General features: G+C 39.0%; 1 protein-coding gene across 1 annotated transcript; it reads right to left on the bottom strand.

The window, feature by feature from the left end:
- Positions 1–3,670: 3,670 nt before the first annotated feature.
- LOC116377644 (latent-transforming growth factor beta-binding protein 1-like) lies at positions 3,671–10,514 on the bottom strand. The gene is made up of 4 exons (XM_031839319.1): positions 7,427–10,514; positions 6,924–7,049; positions 6,691–6,819; positions 3,671–4,290 (listed from the first exon to the last, which is right to left on the bottom strand). Exons 2-4 carry the CDS (start codon positions 6,985–6,987, stop codon positions 4,151–4,153), a joined length of 333 nt encoding a protein of 110 aa, XP_031695179.1. The 5' UTR covers positions 6,988–7,049; positions 7,427–10,514; the 3' UTR covers positions 3,671–4,150.
- Between the last annotated feature and the right edge of the window lie 506 nt (positions 10,515–11,020).

The raw sequence follows: 11,020 nt of genomic DNA, 5'->3' as shown, positions 1-11,020 counted from the left end.
GTGACTGAATATATCCAAGTCATGTGTGTGTGTGTGTGTGTGTGTGTGTCAGTGTCTCTGTGTGTTTATCAACTGCACTAATGAGCTCATATCAAACACATCAGAGTCAAAACACTAGAAAAGTCTCCAACAACACCAGAAAAAGTCGCTAGATTTGTCGCTAGTAGCTTTTGACAAAAGAAGTCGCCAAGAGGGTTTGGAAAGTCGCCAGATTTAGCGAGAAAGTCGCCAAGTTGGCAACACTGGCACCGGCTAAATATGTATAAAAGAGATCCCATTAAAAAGAAATTGCAAAAAGCTTAATAATTCAAAACCTGACCAAGGGGAATTCTGGCCTGATGTCTTGAGATGAAGTTTAGCTCAACACCAGAGCTAAATGGTCACAGATTTACATGGTTAATTAAGAGCTTTTCAAACCACCCCTGTGAGGTCACTGTCACTTTCGCCAAATTTAAAGACAAAGTATAACACAAAGGGGGAAAAAATATCACACGTGTTCCATCTTGGAAATAGTAGAGAGGGACAAAGATAAGAGATCTGTTTTCTAACAATGAATTGCTCAACTGTTTGTTAAGCTGCATTTAGTCACACCAAGTTGCCTTCCAATCCAATTATCATTTTTCCAATGGCCCTTCAGAATGGAGCCAACCAAGTGGCAATGCTGCTATCTTATTCCAAGGAGAGTAAGCTAACGTTGCTGGAACTTAATACACTGGTATGCATACAATATTTTGCAATACGCTCTCACCATCTTGGCTGAGGTGTGAAAGGATCAGACCATTTTCCTAAATATTCAGACAAAGTAGCTTGATTGTTGCTCAATGTTTCAGAGAGATACATTTGCAAGAGATGCTGCAGTTAACAGTTGCTAAACCAAATAAGAAAGATATCAAACTGTCAATATTGCTACTAAGCCATCTTGAGGGAATTGAAAAAGATGAAAGAAGAGAGATGGGGAGAGAGGAAAGAAAGGGAAATCACAGGAGGAGAAGACAAGATATAAGGAGTAGAGAGAATGAAGCAGTGAAAAAAAGGGAACACGGGGGGAGGAAACCATAAAAACCTTGGCTGATAAGAGGAATAGATGGAGGGGAAGGAAGACAGAAAGACAGCACACATTCTGAATGGTTAGTGGTACACCACCGCTCTTGGTTTTCAATGATGGTTTGGCAGTGAACAAGAGGCAGCTGGCTGGACTGAACTTGGGTGGGACCCAGCAGCACTGCCAAAGGATAGATGGGAAGTGTGTGTAAGTTTGTATAAAGGACATACTGTATTGAGGTATGTGAATAAGAGTGTGCTGGTAGTTCTGCATTTATGTGTCTGCACGTTTTGGTGTAGTTGGTCACTGGCAGAATGCGTGTGAGGGAAGTGATCCATCAGGGTTCAGCAGGGGAAAGTCTGTTCTGACAGTCCTTCCTGTTGGAGGAAAATGGACTAGATGGGAGCTAAAGAGGCCCAGTTAGTACATGGAAACCACCAGCACCCATTAGCTCAGACTCATTACAAACCAAACTTGAGGAAAACCGCTGATTTTCATCATTAGTTCCATGTATGTCTGCAATAATTGGCAATGTTGCTTTCAAAGATTATCTGAGACAATCTGAACATTATCTGAACAACTAAGGCCTAAAGTCAAAGCAGAATATGATCATTTCTCCTATAATGCGAGTCCTTCATTTACCTCAATGAAGGAGAAGGCCTTTGTTTGAGATGTACTTTTTGGATTAGAAAAGTCCAGACTGTATGATCAAAATGTATTTGTCCACTTCTGTACAGGAATTGCTGTTAAAATGTTTGAAACAGTTTCACTTTCTTTAAATGTTGACACTGAAACGTTTGGTTCATCTTGAAGTTAAAGCACTGCAAAACATTAAAGAGGTAGCTGAAACGTAAATACTGAAAGAAATTGCAGAAGTGCAGTTAAGAAAGAATTGCTAGAAGAAGTTGAAGTTTCAGTCTATGTGGAACTGTTACATGAAACTGAAGTGTCACTTTCAGTGCAAGCAGCTAGTGAACTTAAGGTATCGGTTGAAGTGAAGCTGAGAGGAGTTCATGGTGTTTGTTGAAGTGTAAGAATAAGTATCGTCGGCAGTCCCCAGAGATTAAAATCTCACCAAAACATATGAGAAGATGATTTAGATGCCGAGTCATCACCCACCCAAATGCAGTGATGTAGCAATCTTTGGCAATGTGGTACTAGCCCCAGCCCAATGGCTATCCAAGCCCCACCAAGAGTGATTTGATACTGCTATAACATGCACGTCAAGGGTCATGTGACTGAAGGGGGTAGTCGCTACTGGGCTAATCCCATGTTTGTTATGTTTTTACGACAGTAAGAATGCGTCTCCTTTTGAATTTCTAACATTTCTCCAGCCAGGCATTCTAAACAGTATTGGTGGAAGTCTTTGGTTAAGCCATCCCACATGTTAATTGGAGCAAAAATTGTGATATAATTGAGCTGCCATAGAAAAATTGAAAAGTAACTTATGTATTGAACTGATCTTTAAATTTGTTTTTTGAAATCTAATTAACTAGAAGTTAGGTTTGCATTAATATTCAGCACAGGTTCAATGTAATGCATTTTTGAGGGATTCGCTAATTGATTTGTTTCTAACGTAATAATCATATTTATTTTGGATTATTTTTGCACTGCTTATATTTGAATGGTATGGTATAAACCAACTAAAACCTCCAATCAAATTTTGCTTAATATTTTATCAGCGCTGTCTGCAACTCGGAGCACAGAGGAGAGACCAAAACTACCGACACTCGTGGTCAGCTGATGAAATTATCATGAGCTGTAAGATAATGTCAATTAGCATTAAAGAAATGCAGAACAGAGCAATTATCTTCTAATACTGTGCATATATCACCAAGCAAAATCGTAATTGAAGGTTGAATGTGGGCGTGTAGAGGGCAGGATGTGAGGCTGAACCAGCTGGACACATTTACGGGTTGATTTAGGAATTCATAAAAGGAAATAGCTCACTGGCAGGCTCACTGGACCGTGCACTTCCCATGACAGTTTGTAATGTTTCCAGTCAGGATGCTTTCTGTTGCTCCTCTGTAAAAGTTGACATGAAATTGGCACAGGAATTTCTATTCATATTTTTTATTAATATTTATTAAGTTTACATTTTCATCAGAAAGAGTGTCTAATCACGTGGTGGATGAATACAATTTCAACAATTCAATCGCAAAATATTGAAATTTTTGAATATCAATGTACCTTTTGTAACACAACATGGCTCTATTTCTCAAAGACAAAGTTGCAAAACATTCCATCTCATTGTAAAATAAAGTGTTCTAAAAAATCATTAATAATTAAAAAAAAGAACGTGCTTGAGATGCATTTTTCAATATGTTATACAATACAAATCATTTTAAGGCCAGTGATTGGTGTACTTTTGGTTTTTGCAACGTTCTTGAGTTATTGGAGATTTTTTGGAGACACAAGCTGAAAACAATCCTGCACACAAGGGCAACTTAATGCACAGGCTGTCAGTGGGGGTGCAGACATGCTGGTGGAATTTAGGTAAACTGCATGCGCCGCCATCTTGGAGTGAACCTTTTAATAGGGTAACTAGCCAGGCTACCAAAAAATGTCTAACCAACGTCTGTTGCGTGACCCTCTCCTTGCAGGTCATAATGATCCCACCAAAGTCTCCCCAGCTCCATCCCGTGAGGCAGCAGCAGAGGAGCTTAGTGTCCCCGCTTAATCTAAGCTCAACCCTCATGGCAGTGCAAGGCCCACCACCATTTTGGTGGTCAAAGCCTCACCAAAATGTCTGAAATGGTTTTAAGGTATCAGTACCAGCATGCTGCTTCATTAGTGCAAGTTATCCCAACATCCATAAATCAGAGAAGGACACGGCTTTGTTATAGACAGGAAATGTAGACATCGTATTTGACAAATCAAGTAGTGAATGAATGTAGTGAGAAATGCAAGGCTGGAAAATTCGTGTTTTATTTTCTGAGATGTACTGTAGAATGTTGCTGCTTGTTTGCAAACTAATACACTAAGCTAGAACTTGACTGTAAGCATGCGATTCAAAGTTTATGTGGGGTTCTGATTGTATTCACATGCAAATACCATATAATACAATAAACTACAATAGGTCCAGCTTAATATCCTCATACCAAATGTTCAACACTTACCCACACAGTCTTGGCTATCCTGGGACTCCTGGTAGCCCTGCTCACAGAGGCATTGGAAGGAACCCAGTCTGTTCTCACAGAAGCCACGAGGGCCACACAGTGTCTCATTGAGTCCACACTCATCAATATCTGTAGAACAAACAAACAAAGCCAAGACATAGCAAATGCTTTTTCCTTGATTTGATTTTTAGTTTCCCTCTTAATTTGTTCCATCCTTTCCTTTTGAACAGGAAAGGAAAACAGCCTCTCAATTATCTGTCTCTCTAACATCTTATTTTATTCTAGATGTTTTCATTGTAAGACACTTAAATTGAACTTTGATGTATGAACATCTGCTTCAGAAATAAATGCTAATGTTTGCAGATTGAGACTCACGCTCAGGAATACACACGTCTCCTGTGTTTTCCAGACAAATCAGGGCAGTGACATGAAATGTGAAAATTCAATGCAGTGGATTAAACAAAATGCTTCTGGATTGAAGCAGCTGCTGTAAAAAGTTGTAAATGAGACATGAACTAACTATTTCATTAACACACACACACACACACACACACACACACACTCTCTTCCCCCCCCACATAAATCAGGCAGAGAGCAACACATACCCCTCCTTGTCTAGACAGCTAGCTCAAAGGCTCCCGTCTGTTTCTTCTCCTCTCATTTCTTTTCTTTTCACTCTGTTTTTTCTTTGGCAGGAAATTACATTAAAACAGCTCTGGCACAGGGGCCAAGACTTCTGCCATGTTGGAGAAAATAGGGGCGGCATGAATGTGAAAGAACTCAAAGACTTTTTTCAGATATTTCTCTCTTGTTTAAGAGGCGGTGACAAAGTGTGATATTGAGGGAAGCAATGGAGGGATGGACACAAGGATGCAGATAATGACAAAGGTTAGAAAAGAATAGAATGAACCTTCTACTATGTGGGTGTATATTTTGAACAAGGAAAGCTATGTAAATGAATACTTGAATACTGCTTTTCATTTGCAAACATTTTCTTCAGTGTTGATATTGAAGCAGCACGTATCTATAATACAATGTAAAAGTACTGGTGTGTTTAATAAAGGATCATGTTGAAACATTTATCACAGCACCAGCTCAGTCCTTCAACCTGAGATAAATCAGGCAATTAAGTCCTCTTTGTACAGAGAACATATAAATGACTCTCATATTTAACTTCGCAGTATGACTCTAGGTAATAACAAGGTAGTAGGGAAGTCCTCCTACAACCAATATATTCATACTATACTACAAGTCAAAAGGGACAAACCATACAGAGTCATTTGAATGTTACAATGCTGAATTCAATGTCTCAACTTGTCTTATGACATGTTGTCTGACGATGTCAGAAAGGTCTATAGCTGTCCAACACACTGGAAGGTGAAGTGAAAAGCCAGCATTCATCGAGAGAACAAGCATTCAGGGGAAGCATACTGCCAGCTTTACACTGACATCATCCTGGGTGAGGACTCGACTGAATTTCAAAGAAGGCTGGTATGTAACAAGCAAGTGAGTGGTTACTCTCAGACTTCTAAACCAACAAAGTTTTGAAGGGTTGAGACTGTCAATTTTATACATTTTTCTTATGATGACAAACCCCTTGAAAAGACCAAAACCAAAAGTGAATGTATTCTACTGATTATTATCTTAAGTATTGTCATTGTTGTCCAAATGCTAAGGGTTCAGCCATGCTATAGCAGCTCTGTGGGCCTGTACTGTACAGTGCTTTGAGCTTAATTATAACACAACATACAAACATGCTCACGATGACTGATGTTTAGCAAGTTCATGTTTATCATGTTCACCATCTTTGTTTATGGTGTTAGCATGGTAACATTTAGCACTAAACACAAACTGCAGCTAAGGCTGATGTCTGTCTTTTTTTTTGTTGCATCTATTGGCTCACAAATTAAATATCTGACAAATAGAAATTTTGACCTGATGATGGGAGTGCAAAAAAAGTCAGACTATCGCTAAAGGCATTATGATTCATCCTGTGGAGACCATGAATGTGTGCAATTAAATCCATCCAACAGTTGTTTAGACATTTCACTCAAAACTTTAAAAGTCAACCTCATGGTGGCACTAGAGGATTAGTAAGGGGATCACTAAAGTCAGTAGGATTCATCCTCTGGACACCATGAATGCCTGTAACATGGTATTCCATCCAATACTTGTCTGACATTGCAATCCATAGAGCCATGCCAGAAGCATGGCTAAAACACATCAATGAGCCTCACTATTGAAGTGGGTGGCATGTTCCTTCATCACCATGAACACACACATTGCAGTTTATTTGAACTCAATCCCTCATACACCGTCCTGTTGCCACATATAATAGAACACCAAATGTGGATGAATACACCATTGAAAATAGTCCCCAACAAATGCACAATTATCTCCTGTTTGTTAAAAACTGCATCACATTAATATGTTTCAAAAGCAAGTTCTAATGAATGAAACCCCATCACATGTGTGTGTGTGTGTGTGTGTATGTCCGTGTGTGTTTCTCTTCTTTGTAGTGCATCTTACCATCACAGGAGGGCGTGTCAAGGCTGGCAGTGAATCCACTCTCACACACACAGAGATAGGACCCCTCTGTGTTGAGACACTCTCCGTGGGGCGAACAAAGCTCTGGTTCATCCATACATTCATCAACATCTGGGAGGAGAGAGACAGAAATCCACTTAGAGGTGTGTGTGTAACATCTAAATCCGGGATCGGAAACTGGTGGTCAGAAGATATAGCCCTGCTCCGGCACTCACCTCTGCAGCTGGTGCCGTTGATCTGTCGGTATCCCTGGGGGCAGGTACAGGTGTAGGAGCCCATGTTGTTAACACACTCCCCTACAGCCTCACAGGGCCTGGATTCTTCTAAACACTCATCCACATCTGGAATAAACACACATCAGTCTTATAAGCATTTTGAAAAGATTGTTGAAACAGATATTTAGAGAATGAAATTCTTTAAGGGATGGTTGTCATTACTAACATAATCAGAAAGTACAATTACAAATTGAATCTTAAATAGTTACTGGTAGCACCAAATTATGGAAATGTATGATGGGTAGAACCTGTAGCCTATATTTATTCAAGATCATATTTCAACAATGGTAACACACCAACTACAGGTGTGAAAGCCTGATTTTACAAAGCACGGTGTAACTCTTTTTTTGAAAAATTACTCAATAATTACAATTTGTCATTCTTACTAATATTGCATGGTCCTGATAATGTGTGTACAGTAGTGCTAGTACTGTATATCATACCATCACAATGGTCTCCAGCTGGAGACACTCTGAAGCCTAGCCCACACTGACAGATAAAGGAGCCTTCAGTGTTCTGGCAGTGGCCTCTGGTACAGACCCGCTGATCCTGGCACTCATCTATATCTGAAAAAACCCAAACAATGAAACAACGACATCACATAAGCAGAATGCAAAAGGTCAAGCAATTTTTGCCCAGCATTTCAGTTGCTAAACAGTAGATAAATAATGTACTAAATGCAGTAAATTAATAAATAAGTTATTTTATATAACTTAATTTCAAAACATTTTTTAAGAATAACGAACAAGCTGCTTGTGTTACAACTGACTGCAATGTCTTAAGACACACTGTGGAAGCAGTGAGGGGTGTGATTTGTAGTCCGACTGCTAGACAGTGCTCTAGGGCTGAACACTTTAGGTAAACACAGGGTGAGAGTGGCATATCATAATTGGTCAATATTATATTGATATACAGTCCAATGGCAGTATTGAGTGATCTTTAATAATTCAACTTTGGTTGATAAAGCCAGGAAGTGATGTTTACAGTTTGATCAAGTTTCAGTGTGACATGTGTGAACACAATTTACCGCATAGTGGTTGTATGCCTCTGCCAGCCATTCATGTTTCAGTTTACATCCATGTCTGTCCAAAATGTCATCCCTACATAATTTGATCCTATTAGACATTTGTGTGAAATTGACGTAATAATTCTTGAGTTATGGCAAAACACGTGTCTTGTGAGGTCACAGTGACCTTTGACAACCAAATTCCAATCACTCCAAGATACATTGTTGACGAGAATGAACCGGATTGACGGACAGACGGGCGCAGAGGCATAAAAAAGTCCCTTTGCTAAAATAAGGCAAATGTTTTATGAATGGTAAAGCCATAATGTCATTCATGCAACACTGCCCAGACCTAATACATGTTTATGAGGTAACAACTTATTTTAATGGCACTTGATATTTGCAGTCATTACGCAGTTTATATTTATAGAGTTATTCTGACCACCACAGTTTCTGACCAACAGCTAAATCATTGTGGCTTAAAGTGGGTGTGTCCAAAGAGTCCAGTACAAGTCATCATTGGTTAGCAGAATTAAACAGCTTATTACAAGTTGGGTTTCATTTTCGTAGCTCTGGCTATCAGTTATATCAGTTATGATAGCCTTACTCTCCATGATAATTGATTTAGGAATTTATAAATTGGTGGTGTTTAACGCGCTTCAGAGATTTCTAAGCCACAGCATATCCTCCGACCAAGACGCCACTATACCATCTTTTTGGACAGATTTTTGGTGATGTCACCTTGTTCTGATATCCAAGCAGTAACACTTGTGGGTATACAATATTATCATATTTGACAGAACTGATGGCCAGAACTACAAAAATAAAGCCCAAATAGCACATAACATAATTTTGAGCATGATCTGGAAGTACTTTAAGTTTATTTGTTACACACACACACACACAGACTGTAAAATGTGACATTTCCCTGAGCTTGGCAGTGTCATGCAAACATCTGTGAGTGGGGTTATTACTTTCTATAAAGGACTGTTGCATGGCCTAAGTATTTCCTCTCACCACCACCACCACTCGCTGCCACCCCACTGTGGCTTGCCTCGCCTTGCACGGTGTGTGAACAGCCAAAACCTGACAGCTAACTGTGTCACATGGAATATGGAGCAGCAAACTACTGAAAGAGGAGAGATGGGCACACCTGTGATCTCTAGATTGTGGGCCCATACTATGAGTTCTTTGGAATGGTATATTTGTTCAATTGCTTGATTCACAGTATCTTATTCTGCATGTGTTCCCTCAACAGATTTATGTTTTGATAGCTAGACATAATACAATAATAACGCAATTGTGTCAAGAAATAAAGAATGCTGCGTACCTAGGTACTCTACTTTCACAGCAGTCAAAACGAAACCAAAGTGCACATTGGTGCTCGGAGTGACAATTGAACGGCCTAGACTGCCCTTGTCAATTGCTCCATCTAAATAATGCTGTCATTTTAAAAGTAGTAGGTACAGTATGGTTAGTAGTACCAGGCAGCAATGGGGAGTTTAGCTCCCCTGAAAGAGACATGAGCACCCCACAAAGTCTCATTCGAGTGATATAGGGGGAGCTCTAAAATATTGTAATAATTGATGCCACTGCTTTTTTTTCTGCATAAATTGATATATTTCCTGCATTTGTGTGCGTGTTTCATTCCTATATTTGTAGGGTTGACACAGTTTAATGTAGTTTGACACCTCAAGTCATCCTCCATACTCCATCATAAAAATAGTTCTGTTCTAATATATTTTCTTGTGTAGCAAGGGAATACAACTTGCATTTCCTTGTGCAACCTGTGTTGTAGAATAACAATAAACACACCTTGAACATGATGCGAATCAGTATGTCTAAGCTTCCTTTGGACGCATGTCTGCATGGCTGTGGATAATCTTTTTTATTTATTTTTTTATCTCCGGCTACCTGATGCATTACAGCTGATAAACCTCAAGATTGAAGAAAATGGTGGTTTTCACCTATTCAGAGTTAATCACTTTAACTCTATATAATAATAGAACCAGTGCAGACAGGTTCATCCTCAGCAGCTAAAGAGATTTTATTGCAGCTCTGGGGAAACAACCATCTGGCCTGTTTGCCCTCACAGCCCTAATTCAGTATTATTTTTGTGCGTAGGGAAAGCTGCGTTGAAGTGACAGGAAACCACATAATGACAGAGTGCTTTAAATTTATATCCCAATAAGGGGGAAGAAGCAGGGAGGAGGGTATTGCTTTCTCTACATCCTGGAAGCAGGATTCTTAGTTTGCAATATACTGGTGGAAGGCTTTCTTAGCTGACCAGTGCCACAGAACCCTAGCTGGACGTGCTTGCCAACATCCAGCTTGAAACCTAGGCGACCATCTACACCGACACCCTGCCAGATCATCTAGAACCTCAGTTGGCCATGCCTGACGACGGCCTGCTAGATCTCCTAAATCATCAGTTGGCTGTCTTCGTCAACACCGAGCCGGACCTCCTAGATCAGGGGTATTCAATTAAAATTCCAAAAGGTCCAGATTGAGTAAATCTCCTCGGGCAAAGGTCCGGAACATTACAATAATATCTAACTTGCGCCATTTAGTGCCATATATATATATATATATACACATATATACACACATATATACATATACACATATACACACATATACACATATACATACACATACATACACATATATATATACACATACATATATACATATACATACACACACATATACATATATACACACATACACACACATACACATATATATACACACATACACACATATATACACACATACACACACATACATACACACATATACATATATATACACACATACATACACACACATATACATATATATACACATATATACACATATACATATACATATACACATATACACATACATATACATATACACATATACACATATACACATACATATACATATACACATATACACATACATATACACATATACATATACACATATATACACATACATATACATATACACATATATACACATACATATACATATACACATA

This window comes from Anarrhichthys ocellatus, unplaced genomic scaffold (genome assembly GCF_004355925.1).
Source record: "Anarrhichthys ocellatus isolate YVR2014 unplaced genomic scaffold, GSC_Weel_1.0 scaffold1491, whole genome shotgun sequence".
NCBI classification, from domain to species: domain Eukaryota; kingdom Metazoa; phylum Chordata; class Actinopteri; order Perciformes; family Anarhichadidae; genus Anarrhichthys; species Anarrhichthys ocellatus.
The sequence above is the reverse complement of the archived record's forward strand: the minus strand, read 5'-3'. Positions and strand labels throughout refer to the sequence as shown.